Raw genomic sequence first — 19,956 nt, forward strand, 5'->3', positions numbered from 1 at the left:
ACTATCCCGGCATCAATTTCCCCGGAAATTTTCCCGGCGACAAGCCATTCCGGCGACCATTTACTTCCTGGCTTCGGTTATCCCGGCAATCAAAACCCGGCGATGGGAAATCCCGGCTTCGGTCGTCCCGGCAATTTGAACTCTGTGATCGGAGGGTTGGAAAACATTTAAGATGCGGCAATGTTTATTATATTGAAACAATTAAGTAGAATTAAGTTTTCTTATTTGTTATTTTATAGAGTGTGATTTTGCCTTTCTAGATATCGTATCCTATGGGTGACACTCTCTAGGTACAGACGTTTTCAAGTCGCATCAACAATCGTCTGTGTGACTTATGGCCGTTTGCACCCACAAATTTAAGTGGAGCTTAGCTTAAGCGTAGCTTACAATCCATGGCAACGATTATTAAGACATAATGGTTGCCATGGATTTTAAGCTATGCTTAAGCTAATCATTTATCTATTTATTTTTGGTCTTTATTTTTAAGATAAGGGGTTTCAGCTAAGGCTGCTCTACCAACCCAACCCACTCGTTTACAAATATTCATACCCTTAGTACCACAGTCGAGCTTGCACGCCACTGTGCTACACAGGCTTCAAGAGCGGTGCAAAATTTGAATCTCCAGTTATCCTAATCGCTTCTGTGATATGTATATATACTTCTATGAAGTTGTTCCACAAATCGTGTTACCTGAATATAGACAATAAACGCTTACCTTTGATGGATTTAACTTAAAATAATTACTAGTGAAGGTTTGGTGGTAATAATTAACGTACTGACTGACAATTGCGTGAGAGTTTTTGTAACCAAACCATTTTGTTTACAGCTTTGATAATAAGATAATTAATTAAGTCTTAATTGTATAAATGAAAAACCGATTTGGTTCTCAACAATTACGTATATTTTATAAACATTAGGCAATAAATATATTATTATAAATTCTCAAATTTTCGCACCTTCCTTGTTCGTTTTAATAATCCCGTGCAAAACTTTTGCTCAGGCGGTTACATTCCAGGGGACGAAAGAGTCAGGCTCAGGTGCATTAACGTTTACCTTCTTGGTCATGTGATCTTCGCAGGCCATGCGTATTACTGCAGACGTGGCCGGGGCGAACAAATTAAACTCAGTCGGAGACACACCGGCATCAGATCTTGCAGATTTAATAGCTTCTCTTACTGCAAACAGCACAGAGCTCGCCAAAAAGAGGGGCGGTTCGCCAATTGCCTGAAATGCGAACATCCTCAGTCACAACGTGCTTCTACATTTAAAAATACCTTAGAAGAGTAGATTGCCCTTGGATTTGAAGATCCTCTGAGTAACGCGACATTAAATTCCGTAGGAATGCTTGTAAATCCTGGCAATTTGTAGCTGCCGGGACCTTTAGTCAGTATGCTTCCATCGGGCGAAAACATTAATTCTTCAAGCATGTACAGGCCGTAACCTTGGATAAATGCTCCTTCGATTTGGCCGATATCCACAGCGGGGTTTAAGCTTTCTCCTGAACGTAAAATGTTTTAGTATTTCATTGACCCCCCAAAAGAAAGTACAAACCTATGTCCATGACTATGTCAGTTCTTAAAACTTGATGATCTCCTGTAAGACAATCGATCTCAACTTCGGTACATGCGGCCCCAGTGGTATAATATTCGTAATGTTCCCCTTCATACGTTGGAGTTTTGTAGAATCCTGTTGCCGATAAGTTCACTCTATCGTTATACGCTGCTAAAATCCAATCTTCCCATTTCCCTTTTGGATTGGCTATCTTGAACGGTTCCAAACGTGAATTTATTATTTCGCAAGCATTCTGAAAGTGTTCCCTAATGTTTATCAAAGAAAGGGATTACACACTGCTGTTTTTACCAGAACGGCCATTCCGTTCAGATCCGACGACACACTCCCGGCAGTTTGCGTTGGATTGGGGACAGTGCTGGAAGATACCTCGCTGGTGTATATTCTATCACATGGAATTTCCAAAACTCTACTCGCCACCTGGATCATTTTTGTATGTAAACCTTGCCCCATCTCAATTCCTCCATGGGTTAGTAACACAGATCCATCTGTGTAAATATTAATCAGTGCACCCGCTTGCTTCATTAATGCGATATCATAACCGACACCATATGTCGTTGGTACAACAGTGATGCCGCGTTTTCTCCACCGGTTCTCTCTGCAAAATCGTATTGGTTAACTGTATCAGAAGAGCCTTTTAATTAACCGATTAAATTTGTCCGCATCTAATTTGCGTTGGTAGAAGTTTGAGTTTGAAATGCATTCGTCCCAACATCTGCCGACAGCACAACGTTCAATCTTTTGGTTGTAGTGTGTGACGTCGCCTACTTTTAACATATTTAACTTTGCAATGTCATGTGATTGCTTCGCAAGTACTTCGGCGATCTGTCTAACCATAAATTCCCCCGCAAGCATACCCTGCGGCGCTCCAAAACCTCTCATTGCCATATTGGATGGTATATTGGTTTTGCAAACGTAGCCAAAAGCCCGTACGTTTGGAATATGATACGAATTTTGAAAGTGAAGTAAAGCCCTTAGCATTACCTACAAATTGAGTTAATAACGCGTGGTATAGTGTGAGGGTTTCTACCAGATCCGACATATCGCTAGCAAAACCGCCATTGTTGTACAAGTAGATTTCGCATGCAAGAATTTTGCCAGTTTCATCGAAGGCCGTTTTGTATTTCATGTAGAAGGGATGCCTGCCGCCGGTAATGATAATGTCTTCATCGCGATCGAGCATACATCTCACCGGCCTTCCTAGACGATGTGCAGCTAAGGCGGCTGGTACCGCGATGACCGCCGGCCTATGCTCTTTTCCTCCAAATGCTCCTCCTAACCGTTTCACTCTAATGTTAATTTTATGTTGGGGAACACCTACTGAGCTACTAATAAAGTGCTGCAAGCCAAGGTTCATCAAAGGTCGCAATCTCAAAGAAAACTTACGTTTATTTGCCGAGGAAATTGAGTAGCGCAAAACACCTCCAGTTCACCACCTTCTTTTGGCACAACCAGCGTCGACTGGGTTTCCAAATAGAAATGCTCTTGAGCACCGGATCTACATTCACCCTCTATGATATGAGGGGCATTCGCAAATGCTTCGTCCACGTTCCCAGCTTCCATTACACGAGGATTTAGCACGTCAGTGAAGAACGAGTTATGTTTTATAGCATCTTCGATTGATACTATTATGGGCTGTAGCTCTTCGTAAGTCACCTTCACTTTTCGCGCGGCTTTCTGCGCTATTGTCTGATTATCCGCAACGACGGCCCCCAATACTTGCCCTTGGGACGTTATCGTGTTCTCCACGAAAACTACGTTGTCAATCGAAGGTCCCGTAGAGTTATTCTGAGAGGTAAGGTCTTTGGCAGAGAGGAACAGGTGCACGCCATCCATGCTGAGAGCATCGGAAGCGTCCATTGAGAATTTCGCGTGCGCTTTAGAACTCAAAACTAAGCCGAGGTACAGTTCATTTTTATACTCGGGAATGTCGTCGCAGTAAACAGCCTCACCCGTTGCGTGTTTTTCGCCAGAAACGTGCGGAATAGGTCGACCGATGGTGTCCGTTTTTATGCTTGATGGTTGAATTTGAAACAGTTGAGAACTTTTGGGAGTTTTGCTGTGGTGCGATTCTATTGCGCTCAGTTCTCTAGGGTTTAGTTGACCATTAGGTAGGCTATTTAATATTTCCAAATATGCTTTAAACATAAAGCCTAAACACAACGAACATCTGTATTGGGTCATCCCACCCGGAGCACTTGGAGCGAGGGGCAAATCTTCAATCAGAGAATGGAGAGCGTTTTCCAGCGTTTCATTATTCCAAGCTCGACCAATTAACGATTTGCACGTCTTTAGCGGTACCTGAACGGTTGGTCCCATTCCACCAAATGCGATCTTCACGGTCTGTATGACATCGCTAGCTTCTTTAAAGGTGACGTTGATAGCGGAATTGACGATAGCAGTGTCGTCGTCTCTCCTCCGCGCCTGTTTATACGCACAGAAGTACTGGTTCGGTTTTGAGTATGGAATGGTCAATGCAACCAGAACCTCATCTTTGCGTAAGGTGGTCGTGCGGTAGCTCGAATAGAAGTTTTCGTCCATAACGATGCTTCGAACTCCTGCCACGCTACAAAGCTCCAACACCGTTTCTGAGGCGATAAAAATGGGAATTAGGTCAGAAATTGGACTTCCCGTTATAATATTTCCTCCTAAAGACGCAACATTTCGAATTTGCTGACCTGCAAACCAATGCAACATGTCTACAAGTGCTGCAAAAATCCGGGTTTTGTACTGCGGTTGGACCTCAATTTGATGTTTCAACAGATTTTCGACGTTAGTTAAGGTAACTGCGGAACCAAACTTTATTCCGGTATTCTCAAAAGTAATATTGCGCAATTCTGGAATCTCGGTACCTTGTATGCGAATCGGATAAGAGAAGTGTTTGTACTTCACCTCAACACCAATTTCCGTATTGCCATTCACTATTTTAGCGTCCGGGTATTTTGATTTTAGCTCAAGAAAGTCATCTAGATTTGTAGGACGGAACCACGTGACCTCTTTGGTTTTAAAAATCAAACTTTGCTTCTCTAGTTCATCGTACAACTTAAGTTCTGGCGGAAATATAGGTTCCTGTGACGGATCGTATGGTGAAAAGCTATTGGTGTCGAGAAGGTAACCTTCTGTTTCACAATCGCCGTTCACGACTTTACAACATTGATCACCCATTTGACATGCGCCATTTTGTTTTCCGAACATACTTTCAGAATGCATTACTTCCCAATCTTCTGTAAAGGTTTTGAAACCCTCTATTATGGGTCTGTACCCCGTACACCGACATAAATTTCCTTGAAATGTTTTCTCGAGGTCGCTTATTTTTGGAAGTGGTACATTTCTTAACAAAGCGTACATAGACATTACAATACCAGGGGTACAAAATCCACATTGACTACCGTGCGATTTGGCCATCCTTTCTTGAACTGGATGAAGTTTTGTTTTCGTGGATCCAATACCTTCCACTGTCGTTACAGCTAAACCATGCATTGAGCAGACTGGTGCTAAGCAAGCATTTATTGCTAAGTGACTATGCGAATTAAGCTTAATATACGAACACAATTGCAATTACATGCTATGCCATTAAAGGATACACTACTTTGTTTATTTTTCTGTCGAATTTTGAAATCATGACAGTGCAAGCTCCGCAGCCTCCCTCTCCGCATCCTAGCTTTGTTCCACATAGCATTACTAAACTTGGAATAAGAAAAACATATGAGCATTACGAAATCGTACAAATTAAGGATACATTTCCGGCGCAAATAGTAAAGCAACGTCCATTCGGGATCAGGTTCCTTCTCGATAACCTGCAAGAAGAGAAGAATTATGCAGGTGGTTGAAAATATGGGCACATTTTCGGAGAATCTGAATCTGTTATCAGAATTTCCATAACACGCTAGATGTAGAATTAATTTTTCCTTATGGCCGCCATATTGGTTTTTTACGGAATAAGTAGAAGACAAAAAAGAAAGATAATGTACACTCCATCCTTTTACATAAATTTACATGAAAGATTTCAAAATCAAATGTTCACGGGTACCTAGATGTTGCTAAATAAATACGGTTATGATGTCGCATCTTTTAGTTTAAAAAAAGTGAAGCGTGTTGAAAGTAATTGTTGGCATCTCTGCTACTTTAGTTTTAAAATATGTTGGCAATGTAGAAAACCAATAGTTGGTAGATAACTTGTACTTGTACTTATTAGGTGTGTCAAATAAATTTTACTTTACCTAAAATAAAATAAATAAAACAAAGCGAATAAAGTTGACAATAGGTCTAGCTAGGGTAACCTAATGAATCTCATCAAATTTCCCAGAAATCCAAAAATGAAATAATATATAGGGTGTTCATCGTGAGACACTCTGTATCTATACCTCTTTTGGTTCTAATGCTTTCTTTCTCTACTAAAGTTCATTAGGCGAATGAGAGAATCCACTCTGGATATACATCTTACGACGATGCACACATTTTTGAGAGTTGACAACCGCACAATTTTTAGGAGGCGAAACTTGTTTGCGCCATCTGGAGAGCACGAACGTTGGTTACGTTTGGCATCTTGTTTTTAATGGTGGTCACGAACGCGTCGCTCCGTAAATGTTGTTTTTTGCCTATTTTTTTAATGCAGGTAATAATCTTTGCATTTCTTTATAATGTATTTGTGTTTAGTTTGCAGCATTTTATATTTTTGTAAGTTTCAGTCTTTGTTTTTGAAATTGACTTGATTTAACCGTAATGCAGAATTACATATTTGATACCGTTATCTTTTTGTTTGAAATTGTTTACGTGTTTAGTGTAATGTTTGTTTAACTTATGTTTATGTTTTGATTGCCTCACGGTCTTGACTAGAAGTAACATTCATATAACTTAAGTTTTGAACATTCTTTTAAACATGTGGAAATTATCGAATTATTTTGATGTGTCTCCGTGAATTAAGCAGTCACGGAGGTGGCAAAAACTGTAATCGAATAATTTGCGACACCTAATTCCGCGATTGTGTTCGACATTCAACTATAGGCTCGAAACCCCGAACGAGGGGCAAGTTACATATCTTGGAGGCAAGATTCTGCTAATCAAAACTCAACAAAAAAGGTTTATAATCTGTGCTATCAATGAGTTGCGATTTGTTAATTTCCACATATGTTGTGGTTAGTTGAATTTGCCAACAAGGCCATGTAATTTTCAATCTTGCTCTTAACAAAGGGATTTTATTGCATCAAATATGAGTCCCATCCGATATAGTTCACACTCTTTCTTACAATCTTGGTACCTGATGCTTACCTGACCCATTGTTCCCAAAACTTGTTTGTAACCTAAATGTTACCTCTTAGAGGTCTACATGCTACCTGTTTTGTTGTTGTTATAATTTTATTTATGCATTTATATCATTACAAACAATTAATTTTGCTACCTACACAATTTAATATTGATTTGACGGCTGATTTTTGTTGGTAAGTTCTTTTTTCCCCACCTTATTTCTGTTTTTACAGGGTGAACTACCATTTCCGAAGTTTATTCTTGCAATGTAATTTATTTCGATTAAATTTGCGAGCTTTCACAATCTTAATAATAACGATCTTAAACAAACTTTTCGTAATTTCAGTGATTTATTTTACGTTCTTCCCAACCATACTTTAGTCATAGCTAACGTAAGGGACCTCTGCCTTAGATGTTTGATCACGGGCTACTTTTCAAATTTCGATTCCAGTTAGAAATGGGCAGTTTGGAAGCATTTGTTAACTATATTCAGTGCGAAGCTCCTATCGGAATATTTCACTACAAGGCAATTCTTTTCAATTAATATTAATTAATTAAATTTGAGATCTAATATTTGTAGGCAGCTTATATAATCATTAATCATGATATAGGTACACCTTCTTGTGGTCTGATATGCTTTGATACAGGGAGATACGGCGTGGTTTAGGGACAGACCATAATTAATCTAGACGTTATATTAGGATTAATTAAAAAGGCCGTTTGGAATTATGCGTCCGGATAATGTCAATTATCTGTTGTTGAATTTAAATTGCTAAAACATGCGAACTGATAACTTAATTTATTTTAAATTTAACAAAAATATGTCTTTTATGCTGCTTAATTTACAAATGATGACGCGCTTTAGTGGTGAAGCTGTCATCATAAGGAAATATCCTTTATTGTTCAGTTGTATCCGCTAAGAGTAAAGGATATTCTCATCGAACCTAAAATTGTAATTCTCTGTATTAGATTTTTCCAAAATCGGAACACTTGACGTGTTAATGTCAACATTTCCCAATCACATGCCAGCAGAGTTTCATTGACTCAGTAGGTTTGATCGTAGCCTACCGATAGAACTAGCCGTGACACTCATCCCCACTATTGCGTTGACGTCACAACTGACGACGGCCGTCATATCGACTTTTAATGTAATTAATTCCAAGTAGTTTAATGTTGTACACTTAAATTAACTGTATTCGAACAGAATAAGTAAGAAAATGCCAAATACGTGCTGCGTCCCTGGTTGCAAAAGCAATTATAGTTCAAGAGACAAGGTTCCTTACGGTTTTTCGTTTTCCGGAAAATGAAGACGATCACAAAAAGTGGTTAAGATGTATTCACCGGGACAATGTTGAAATTACTAGTTACTCCAGGGTTTGTATAAAGCATTTCTCCGACATTTTCATTATTCGGGTAGACAAGATGACTAGATAAGACGATACAGTATTAACAGTTCCACGAGACCAGATAAAACTTGCCGAAGACACGTATCCCACCATTTTTGAAAATCAGCCATCATATATGAAAAGGATGTAAATGATGAGTAACGGGAAAATATAGACCTTTGCAACTACAAATGACCGAAAACCTGTAGTCTCTAGGTGGTCCAGGGGCCGAGATCTCGATGGAACAGACAGATAGGCAGACGACGGAATAACGAGCACATAAGCGTTACCTCAACTTCGTTGTGTTACGCTAAAAAAGGCAGATGTGTGTATTAGAATGTTTAAATTTTATTTGTTTTCAGCTCGGTTTTCAGTGAGTATTTGTTGTTTATGTACGTATTTAATAAAATTTTTGCATAATAACACGTGTCTATAATTAGGAAACAACATATAACAATCCTGCGGCTCAAAATAAGTAATTACTAAATGTTTTCGCGTTAAATGAGTACGCACGCGAATCAAATTGCATTTAAACACATAGTATCGCGTTGCAGTGGCCCATCTCCAGTTGTGACGTCACTAAATCAATGTCACGGCTAGATCTATCGGTAGGCTACGGTTTGATCCAGTGTTTTTATAACGCCCCCCCCCCTCCATCGCCCAAAAAAAAACGAGAGGCATTATATTCGGCCTCGTTTCGTAAATAAAATTGTAGTACCTCTGCTTTCCGTTAGAAAAACCACACTTTAAAGCGAAACAAGTAGGCTCCGCATGTTTACCCGTTGTCAAGCCAACAACGCCTCAGTCTTTGTTTTTGTGTTGGTTTAACTACACGCGTCGTTTTTTAGTGCGTTCTTTTTACTTGGTATTATGCCGAAACATTTAAAGAAACGCAGCCCTTCTCCAGATGCGTTGCACGTCTTTGGAAGTTTGCTTAAGAAAATTGATCGACGACTAGAAAAGGTTGAGAGAAAACAAAGAAGACGCCGGCGGAAATCACCGTCTCCGTATCCTTCTGATAGCGAATGTAGCCAGTCACCTTTTTCGCCGTCAAGAGTACGTGAAGGATTGTCACGTTTATCTTCTCCTGGCCCTTCTGGTGTTAATGAGGAAGTAGCAGATACAGAATTGTTGAACTGCTCAGCCGGGATAGAAAATTTTACACACAATGGTAGTAAGTTGGAATGCGTTTTCTTTTTACAACTGTCAGTGAGAACAGTTAGTTCGCCGAGAGGTGAACGTGCTTAGTGTGGCACTTATTGGCTTTATTGCCTTCCTTTAACTGTCAGTGAGTACAGTTAGTTCACCGAGTGAGGTGAACGTGCCTTGTGTGGCACTGGTCGGCTGTTTTGCCTTCCTTTAACTGTCAGTGAGTACAGTTAGTTCGCCGAGTGAGGTGAACGTGCCTAGTGAGGCACTGGTCGGCTTTTTTGCCTTCCTTTAACTGTCAGTGAGTACAGTTAGTTCGCCGAGTGAGGTGAACGTGCCTAGTGAGGCACTGGTCGGCTTTTTTTGCCTTCCTTTAACTGTCAGTGAGTACAGTTAGTTCGCCGAGTGAGGTGAACCTGTTTTATTTCGCCTTTGTTAATTTTTTAACATAGGTACCTACCTAGTGTGGTAGAGTTCTTGTGCCTAGAGCAACACTAATTGGGTCTTTACCCTAGAAGACCGACTGAAAATTCAGTTATGTCTTTGTTATATTGGTTTTTATAATTTAATACGGTCATACCCATTCCAAATTTTTAAAGTTTTTGGTTGTGTAAGGTCGGGGGTTTTGAATTGTTGCTTATATTTATCTGGCGTTGCAGATGAAACAATTCAGGAGCTTCGTGAAGACGAGTCTGAGGACGTGCTTCCGCCAGCTATTTTAACTTTGTTAGGTGAAGATGACATTATGGAAAAAGGTTTTTCCGATTCAATCCATCCGGACTTGGCTTCTCGCTGGACAAAATTGTTAAAATTAGGGTTGTCAGAAGACATAAAAACAAATTTAATTAAAAAGTATCTTCCACCGAAAAACTGCCCAGATTTGTTACCTCCAAAAATTAACCCGGAGGTAAAAGTTGCGGTGCAAGACGGTACATTTCGGAGAGACATACGATTGAGTCAACTTCAATCGCAGTTAAGTGCTGCGATTTCTGGTGTTGGTTGTGTTGTCACAAATTTAATTAAGGAAGGAAGCGGAGAACACATATCGTACATCGAAGTTTTGAACGATGTAGGACGTTTGCTGAGTGACATCTACCACACCGAGTCGATATCGCGTAGGGACCTGATCGCACTCAATTTAAATAAGGATTTACGGGATACCTTAAAAAACACTTGCATAACCGAGTGGTTATTTGGAAGTGAATTAGACAGTAGCATAAAAGCCGCAAAAGATTTGGAAAAATCTGCAAATCAATTAAAGGTACCTAAGAAGCGTACATTTTCTGGACCGTCTTTACCTTCGAAACAGGGAAACGCAAAACGTCCGTTGTTGCAGAAGAAGGGAGTGCAACAATTGAGACAAAGTTACCGAACTCCCTACACCCAAACCAGAGCACCAGCGTACACTCCCCTGAAGAGGCAGGAACGTTACAAACATTTCCAATCCAAACAAGGACAGAGGGATCGTTAGAGGTTAGTAGTCCTTGTGGAAGACTCAGACAGTTTGCGTTTAGATGGAGTGCGTTATGTATTGACAATAGGATAGTGTCTTATATCAAGGGATTTTATATTCCCTTTCATACAAAACCAAGTCAACTTGGTGTACCTGTAGAACCAAAATGGTCACAAAAAGAATCCAAAATTGTAAATAATATAATCCAAGATCTGTTGCTTAGGAGGGCTATCAGTATAGTTGAGCCGAGGGAAGGTCAATATATATCAAACATTTTTCTTGTACCTAAGCCAGATGGATCTAATCGATTGATTTTGAATTTAAAACATCTTAATAATTTTATTACTGTTGATCATTTTAAGATTGAGGGTTACACTACTGTTGCTCGATTAATTAGGCCAGATATCTTTATGTGCACTGTCGATCTAAAAGATGCTTATTATCTAATACCCATTCACCCCTGCCATAGAAAATATTTACGTTTTTGCTTCAATGGCAAGTTATACGAATGGAATTGTCTACCTTTCGGGCTGAGCTGTGCACCGTGGGTATTCACAAAAATTTTAAAACCCGTTGTAAGTCTGCTTAGAGAGAAAGGTTTACTTTCCGTTGTTTATCTAGATGATTTTCTCCTGTTAGGGAGAACACGATCCGAGTGTATTAGCAACGTAACGGAAACAGTAAAACTACTTGAATGTTTAGGTTTTATAGTGAATTACAAGAAAAGTAACCTTATACCAAACCAGACTTGCAAATATTTAGGTTTTGTGTATAATTCCAGAACAATGTCTTTATCCCTACCATCTGATAAACGCCTTAAATTGATTAAGCTTGCCAATCAATTCATTACTGTACAAGAATGTAAGATTCGAGAATTCTCAAAATTTATTGGATCTCTGGTGTCGGCAGCCCCAGCTATAAAATATGGATTCCTATATACAAAATTGTTTGAACAAAAAAAATATCGAGCTCTACGGCATTCTGGGGGAAACTATGAGGCTAAGATGACTCTAGATTCCTTCTTACATTCAGATATCTCTTGGTGGATCAGTAAACTGGCGGTTTCATGTAATCCTATTCGTTCTGACACTTTCGATATAGAATTGTTTACTGATGCATCGAAGACCGGTTGGGGAGCATACTGTAATGGTAACACCTCTTTTGGTTTTTGGTCCAATTCAGAGAAAGAAAATCACATTAATGAACTCGAGCTCTTAGCAGTCTTATTTGGGTTAAAATGTTTTGCTCGAGGTTGTCATAATTGCAATATTTTATGTCGGGTGGACAACACGACTGCCATTGGTACAATTAATCGTATGGGAAGTGTGAGGTTTCAAAACCTTAACAAGATTGCTCGACTCATTTGGGGTTGGTGTGAAGAACGAAATATTTACATTTTTGCATCTTACATATCGTCAAGCGAGAATTTTTTTGCGGATAAAGCTTCTCGACAGGAACACCAGGAGACAGAATGGTCTCTAGAAAATTCTGCTTTTCAAAAAGTGTTGAAAAGATTTGGTGTCCCAGATATAGATTTATTTGCTAGTCGGTTGAATAGAAAATGCAAGACATTCGTGTCTTGGAAAAGAGATCCAGAAGCTTTCAGGGTAGATGCCTTTACTCTAAATTGGAGCGTTTTTTCCTTTTATGCATTCCCTCCCTTTACTTTAATACTGAGGACTCTTCAAAAAATTATTAAAGATCAAGCAGAAGGGGTGGTTGTAGCCCCTTACTGGGTATCTCAGCCGTGGTACCCTGTGTTTTTATCGTTACTAACGGAAGAACCGTTAATACTTGAACCTTCTGACCGATTACTTTCTTTTAGCGGGATACCACATCCGATGGCAAAACACCTTTCCCTGGTGGTAGGGAAGTTATCCGGAAAGCTCTTCAACTCAAAAACATACCGGAAAACACAATAGAAATCTGCTTGGCTTCCATTACAGCTTCGACGCTTAAGCAATATAACAGTGGATTAAGACTGTGGTGGACATTTTGTAATACACGGTTAGTTAATCCGTTTTGTGTCACTATTCCAGCCTTGCTAGATTTTTTGACTTGCCAATTTAATATAGGTGTTTCGTTTGGTTCCTTGAATTCGTATAGAAGTGCAATTGCACAAATAGCAGGACCAGAAATTGCGTCTGATTTTCGTGTAAAGAGATTTTTTAAAGGTGTTTTTAGTCTCAGACCACCGAGGCCTAGATATGAAAATGTATGGGACCCGGACATAGCCTTGGGTTATGCAAGGGCTCTCAATAATAAAACTCTTTCTCTGCCATGTTTAACGAAAAAACTGGTACTGTTATTAGCTCTTGCTACAGGTCAAAGGATTCAAACTCTGTCCTTAATTAATATTGATAACATTGTTGTTCTTAATGACAAGGTTGAGATTAGAATCCCTAATAGGATAAAGACTTCAGGTGTAAATAAATTGCAACCATTATTAGTTTTGCCCTTTTATAAAACGGATCCAAACCTATGTGTGGCAGGGGTATTGTTAGAGTATCTGAAAAGGACCAAGGAAGATAGAGGTCAATGCATGTCTCTCTTTATCACCAATAAGAAGCCTCATCGTCGGGCTTCAACTCAGACTATAGGTAGATGGATAGGTCAAGCCTTAAAAGATTGTGGTTTAGATACATCCCAATTTAAACCGCAAAGCACGAGGCATGCATCGACTTCGAAAGCAGCCAGGTCCGGAGTAAGCTATGATACCATCAGACTTGCTGCTGGATGGTCATCAAAATCTAATACCTTTGCACGATTTTATAACAGGCCTGTGCAGGACAATACTGTTTTTGCTAGAGCGGTATTAAATATAGCTTAAAATTGTGTTACTGGAATTGTTCTATAAATGTTTTCTGTATTTTAGAGATAAAATCAGATATTGTTTTTCTTCGAAAACATCGTGTATTATAATAAAGTTGTTGCAAAATCTTTAAACATCTACAATTTTATTTACGAAACGAGGCCGAATATAATTACAAGATCAAACGAACTTACCTTAAGTGATGTTCGATCTTGATTATATGAAGGCCTCGTTGAAGTAAATAGTCCCATACCCACCCAAATTTATGCTGTTAAATCCCATTTACTTCCATGCAACAACTACTGTCAAAGAGACTGAGGCGTTGTTGGCTTGACAACGGGTAAACATGCGGAGCCTACTTGTTTCGCTTTAAAGTGTGGTTTTTCTAACGGAAAGCAGAGGTACTACAATTTTATTTACTTCAACGAGGCCTTCATATAATCAAGATCGAACATCACTTAAGGTAAGTTCGTTTGATCTTGTAATTATAAGGCAATAACAAGTAAACGAGTGGAAAATTTTGATATTGTTGATAAATAACCGGTAAGTGTCAGATTATTGATAAAAGGTATCAAATGAAAAACTGGCCTGCATCACAGTTTATCTAAACCCTTTCCAGAAATTGCAAACTTAGTTTTTTTAAATTTATTGTCAGACTGATAACTTTGACTTGATATCATCAAATCACGGAAAGTGACAATGATCAAGGTTTCTACTATAGTACAATTTGGCTTTTAAAAATGTGTAGACTTATGAATAATATTTCCTGCGCATGGAAGTTTTGTGACCGTGAAAATGAAGTACTTAACATGAGAAGGTTAACAATAATGAAAGTGAAGAAAAATACGATTAATTACCTTTTTTCCGTTCACGAAAAATACCAAGGGAAATGGTTCCATATCCATTATTTCACTTACACTTCGATGTTGTGATTATGGTAAGGTATCTTGTCAAAAGAACGTTTGTAACTGTAATTCACTTGCAAAACTATCACTATCTACTTAAGTACTTTCATACCTATGTTTTTATCACTAAATCAGTTCACGATACTCAGTGTTCACTTCATTTACAGTGAGTAGTACTAATTTCCTACAATTTGGGAATTTTGGTGACCCTTTCACTTACTGCCAACCAAGTTTGATTTGCGACCACCATGTCGAGAACGTGAACTTGTAAGACAAGACCCGTTAGACTTGGTACACCAACGAAATGTGTGTTGTGCTGTCATACAGGCTTGCTGAGAACTAACGTACTCCCATTCCCCCAAAGGATAAATGTAGTCTTTATGAGTCCTATTTGGAGCGGCGCGTGATGACATTGCCTTGTGATTAGGTACTTATTATCATCCAGACAGTTGATTATGGCATCACTGTTGTAAATTTGCAGGGCAAACTATTGCAATATGGATCATCACTAGCAAATATCAGAAGAGCTGAAACCCAAAGAATATTTATCCAGAATATTTGCACTGTAATAATATTTCCCTGGCAGGAATATTTTTCTGATTATGTTGAAATCATATTTATACCTCCATTTTTTTGGAAATAATATTCCATTCAAAGTATGTGCTGTAAAGCTAACACCGTACGCAATATTTTCGGTAAGATGCGCCCGGAAAAAGATATGGGTTAAAGTACTTCCGTCCAACCAAGCTATAAACATGTTGAGGAACTACCGTGAAGATAGGCTTTTTTTATTCCATCGCCAATTGGCAATTCGGCCATACGCTATCAAAACCAACATTGTTTCCGGTGCCAACGAAGATTTCTCAATTACGTACTACCTAAATGTTGTTGCAGTCTAAGAATGTCTATCGACAATTCTTTTAGATTTTGACGTGTAGAATCCACATCGCCCAGAAAATTTAAAATCGTACTCGTTTTGCTTTGCTGTGATCACCAAAACTTCTTCATTATTTGAGGGTCGAATCAAAACAATATCCTTTGGCAAAAAATTTTTACATTGTGTGATATTCAGCAATTCTGCTGTAATCAGGATCATCAAGCCACGACTCCGATATTATCTTTTAACATTGGTGGTCTACTCTAAGCAGGTATAATAATTATGGTCAAGGCAATAAAAAACATTGCTATCTACTATCATTGTTTTAAAGTATTTAAACAATGCTACTATATAATATAATTGAATTTAGATAGTTATAAATTCAATACTAATATGTATTGTATAATAACATTTTTCTACTCATATGGGTTAATGAATACATTAAACGTTCCAATTTTATGAAGTAAGAGTATAAATTCCTCACATTATTGGATAACAGCAGTGAGTAATAATTAATCACTGGGCATGGCTTTAAAAAAACTCACCGCAGCCAGCCAATGAGAAAGTTTCATAAAAAACAAAGAATCGATCTGTCAATTTATCTGGTTGTAACTTCCCTTTGTATCGAAATATAGGACTTGCCCAAATCTAAGAATTAGATTTAATAACACAAAAAACAAAAATGTGAATGCAAAATTGTATAATTGAAAGTCAATATTAAATTAAATAAAACATCCCATGCTAATTTAGACCGTTTTTAATATAAATTAAGTTGCTGAATTGAACTCAAAGGAAAAGATCACTGTATTACCGACGCATCGAATTTGAAAGTGTCAAGATGGATAGCGAAAATGAAAATAATGAAGTTGTACGCCGCCGCCAAATAGGTATAACAGAAACAGCAAAAAAATTATGTTTAAATTTATAGCCGGAAAAGTCTAAATATCTTAGATCGATCTAAGCTAAATATAAATATGAAAATTTGAATATTTCACTCTCATTTTCTCGACCTAAAAGACAACTACTTACTACTTACAAAAGGGTGTTCAAAGTGTAAAAATAGGAAGTGAGGTTAAGTATTCGTACAAATTCTGTTACTTCGTAAGTCGCACATGCCTGTTATTTTGTCGTAGTTTTGGTAGTACGCGCATTATTCAATGTTAAGGCGATTAGCTATAATTACATATAGCAATAAACCCGCAATTTAAACGATCAAATTTTAAGAAATGAGAAACGAAAGCTTGGCAACCTTTTGACATCTCTGATATCATCTCAATTGTCACACTGTCACAGTATGACCAACTTTAAATATTTATAAAATAACAACTGCAATTGGTATGGTAACAAACGTCAAGTTTCAATATTTTCATTAAATTTTGCCAAATATTCGTAGAAAAAGTATAGTATTCTATTCGCATGTAATGGGCTATTACTCATTCGAAAGAATTACGGCACTCGCCTTCGGCTCGTGCCGCAAACACATTCTCATGAGTAATAGCCACCATTACATGCTCATGGAATAATATACTATTAAATCCAAATCCGAGTAATATAAAATTTCAAAGGTCACCTAAAGGATCAGGGATTGATAGGTAGAATGAACTGCGTTTCATTTATTTGTCGGCAGCGCTTTGAACAAGCCTTGATTTATTGTTGCTATAATTATTATGATCCACATTAATCATTTCTAATTACAAAGTTCGTTGCCATAACATTACGATACGCATTACATATTTTGATGGAATGAAGGTTTCAGATTCCCAACGAAAGTGAGGGTAGTACACTTCTACAACAAGTTGGCTTTTGATTTACCCGCAGGTGTCGTAAGGTTAGATGAACAAGAACAATGGCGTAGAATAACTCGTTGGGAGCCGAGGCGCCATCAAAGTTTGCCGTCCTACATTCTAGGAGTTAGGTTCCCTATCCTTTATTAAAAAGAGAGTTCAAATTTCTTATTCTATTCTGGATTTGAGTACCTTCAGGTTCATATAGGGAACTTAAAAATTAACCCCTGGCACTGTTAAAAATTTTACTGTAGGTAACAATTAACCTTTTGCAATGAAATATGAATACCACGGCTAGCTCAGTAATAAATAAACCTTTAGATAATTACTCTTACCTTGCGGAACGTTGGTTTTTTATCTCTTCTTATAATCTGAAAGTCACAAACCTGATGCTCTGGTTTCTTTACTTTCAAATAAATACTTATATACATATATACGTAATATGATCGGACCTCTTGTATGACCAATTGAATAGGATTACTTGATGGTTGCCGCAATTTGATTCAGGAACAAACAATACTTCAGGCTTACTGTGATTTAATTAGTTGAACTTGGAGGTATTCACAGCAATAAATTACCATGTTCCGCAGAGTGTAAATGTAAAAATGTACCCTTGTAACTTGGGATTTTAAACAGCAAACTGAAGCTTGAATTAATTGTCTTTAACCTGTTTACCGGTAGCCTTTTTGTTCATAATTTTGTTCGCACTTCATATAAACAAATTGGATCTACAACTTTGAGTAACAAAGTAGTTATTTTTTACGGAACTTGCCACTACAAATCTGGAGCAATGGAATGTTTTGCACATTGGACCCCAACGCTTTCGTAGGAAAAACTTATTTAAGTGCGAACACCTTAATCCAATAAAGGCACGGAAACGAATATACAGTGTGTTTTTTTAAAGACGTGCCATATGATTTTACAAACTTTTGTCTTCGGGAAAGTGTTCAATCTAGTTTTGTAGTAAAGTTATGGGATCTGATAAAGAATTGAAATAATTCCAATTTAATATCCACAAGTAAGAAAAAAACGTAGCAAAATAGTTATTTGTGTACCAAGGCCGTAAAAGTGATCTTTTTTGGCCGAAGCTGCTGTTTGTGGCCGAGGCGGTAGCCGAGGCCGCAATTCAGATGAGGCCTAACAAATCACTTTTGGCCAAGGTGCACACAACATTTTTTAGGCGATCATCAAAAAAGAATTCAAAAATTTGCTCATAAACATATTTTTTCTGAAAATCATAGTTATCTTAGATAATTAAAAACAAAGCATTTCCTGTCATATGTAATAAATTATAATTAGCATCTTTGCGTGTGTTTTGTGCGTATCAAAATGGGTGATAGCGACAGTTCAGATACCCAAAATGAAATTTTGGAAGCTGCAAGCGTTGCGACCCTAAGTCATATATGATATAAGAGCAGGCGTTTGAGAGTAAAAGTACAATCGCAACTTCCTCCGTTGCACAAGATTTTAATAATGTCAAATGCAATAGGTCCTTCGTAACTGTGGCTTCCAAGACCTTATAGTTAACATGCTGTACAATTATTAGAAACCTGATTACCTACTTTGATGGTAGGTACCTATAGGTAGCTACTTGTGTTCTCGGTTAATTGCTGGTGATTTCTTCGTATAATAATGTAAGTAATAACATCTTCCTCATGTTTTGGTGCTACACTTCAAAAAGGTCTGCAAGCAGCAAAGATTGAAACGTCAAACTATAATTTTAAATGTGAACATTGTGATTATGCAAAATAGTGTGAAACATTCCTACAAGTCCGAAAATGAAAAAAACGCACGTGGATGGCCCAATCCTTGATGGGGCGAGACCAGATAGACGCTTTGTATCAAACAGATTACTGTTTCTCACACATCGCAGTTTCATATATAAGTACAGTTTGACAGATGTGTACAATAAAGTAAAGTTTGACAGAAACGTACAATAAAGTGAAACTTTATGGCCGCAAAAGCGACCATAAAATCAACGTTTTTGTGATGATAGCCTAAAAAGATTTTTTCTAATTCCAATTAGTTCAATTTTAGGCTGAAATGTTCGAGAATTTCATCTGTTATTTGAAATTTTGATCTGACCTTTGAAAGGATTCAACAAATTTCCAAAATTTCACCTTCTACAAAGTACCACTCCACAAAATGAAGTAAATAACTACAAAACGTTAATATTTAGAGCGCTAGGCTTTGTAATTTTTACAAAAATAAAAGGTGACAGGGGGTTAAAAAATTAACATATAACATCCTATGGTCAGTCTTTAAAAAAACTCACTGTAGGTCGCTTATGTATTAATACGGTAACGCTTCACCATATTCACGGTTGAAAATTACATCAGTCGTCTAATCTCAGAAAGCATGACTAATATTCAAGATATAAAGCGCGTTAAGATAAGAAACAAGTGTTCAATTAGATAAGAGTCAAAACGTTACTTTGTCGCCGGCTCTAGAAACCGTTGCGACGTCCCGTTCATCCGCAATTGGAGTTTAAAGTTTTGACTCCACTAAGATCTTGTCGGGGGCTACCACCGGCCCTTTGTTGGTACTCACTTCCGACATCCCGACAATTCTCATTTTGGTGGATTCCGCTAAAAACCCGCCACAAAATAGTACTCAATTGTTGGGTGCTTCTCGTAGCTCTAAGCTCTAAGAAACTTTTGGGCACCCACAGTTGACTACCCCTAGAAGACGTGCGCCTTGCAAAACGTGCTTAATTTCGCCTCTAGGAAAAAAAACAAAATCCGCCACGCAAGAGTTGTGTGCATTTACAAGATCTTT

At 38.0% G+C, this 19,956-nt stretch overlaps 2 protein-coding genes across 3 annotated transcripts; one reads left to right on the top strand and one right to left on the bottom strand.

The window, feature by feature from the left end:
- Positions 1-878: 878 nt before the first annotated feature.
- LOC116176415 (xanthine dehydrogenase-like) lies at positions 879-14,869 on the bottom strand. Its single transcript, XM_031494954.1, has 11 exons — positions 14,630-14,869; positions 14,470-14,580; positions 5,309-5,366; positions 5,154-5,250; positions 2,956-5,089; positions 2,600-2,908; positions 2,216-2,553; positions 1,861-2,167; positions 1,552-1,804; positions 1,275-1,498; positions 879-1,224 (listed from the first exon to the last, which is right to left on the bottom strand). The coding sequence occupies exons 2-11, from the start codon at positions 14,515-14,517 to the stop codon at positions 997-999; spliced, it is 3,996 nt and encodes a 1,331-aa protein (XP_031350814.1). The 5' UTR covers positions 14,518-14,580; positions 14,630-14,869; the 3' UTR covers positions 879-996.
- On the top strand, positions 9,000-13,827 carry LOC116176416. 2 transcript variants are annotated; one of them, XM_031494955.1, is made up of 3 exons: positions 9,000-9,372; positions 10,007-10,820; positions 12,626-13,827. In XM_031494955.1, exons 1-2 carry the CDS (start codon positions 9,069-9,071, stop codon positions 10,816-10,818), a joined length of 1,116 nt encoding a protein of 371 aa, XP_031350815.1. In that variant the 5' UTR covers positions 9,000-9,068; the 3' UTR covers positions 10,819-10,820; positions 12,626-13,827. The 2 variants fall into 2 exon arrangements, with proteins under 2 accessions (XP_031350815.1, XP_031350817.1); XM_031494957.1 differs by lacking the exon at positions 10,007-10,820.
- Positions 14,870-19,956: the final 5,087 nt, after the last annotated feature.

Source organism: Photinus pyralis, unplaced genomic scaffold (assembly GCF_008802855.1).
Source record: "Photinus pyralis isolate 1611_PpyrPB1 unplaced genomic scaffold, Ppyr1.3 Ppyr1.4_LG7, whole genome shotgun sequence".
NCBI classification, from domain to species: Eukaryota; Metazoa; Arthropoda; class Insecta; order Coleoptera; family Lampyridae; genus Photinus; species Photinus pyralis.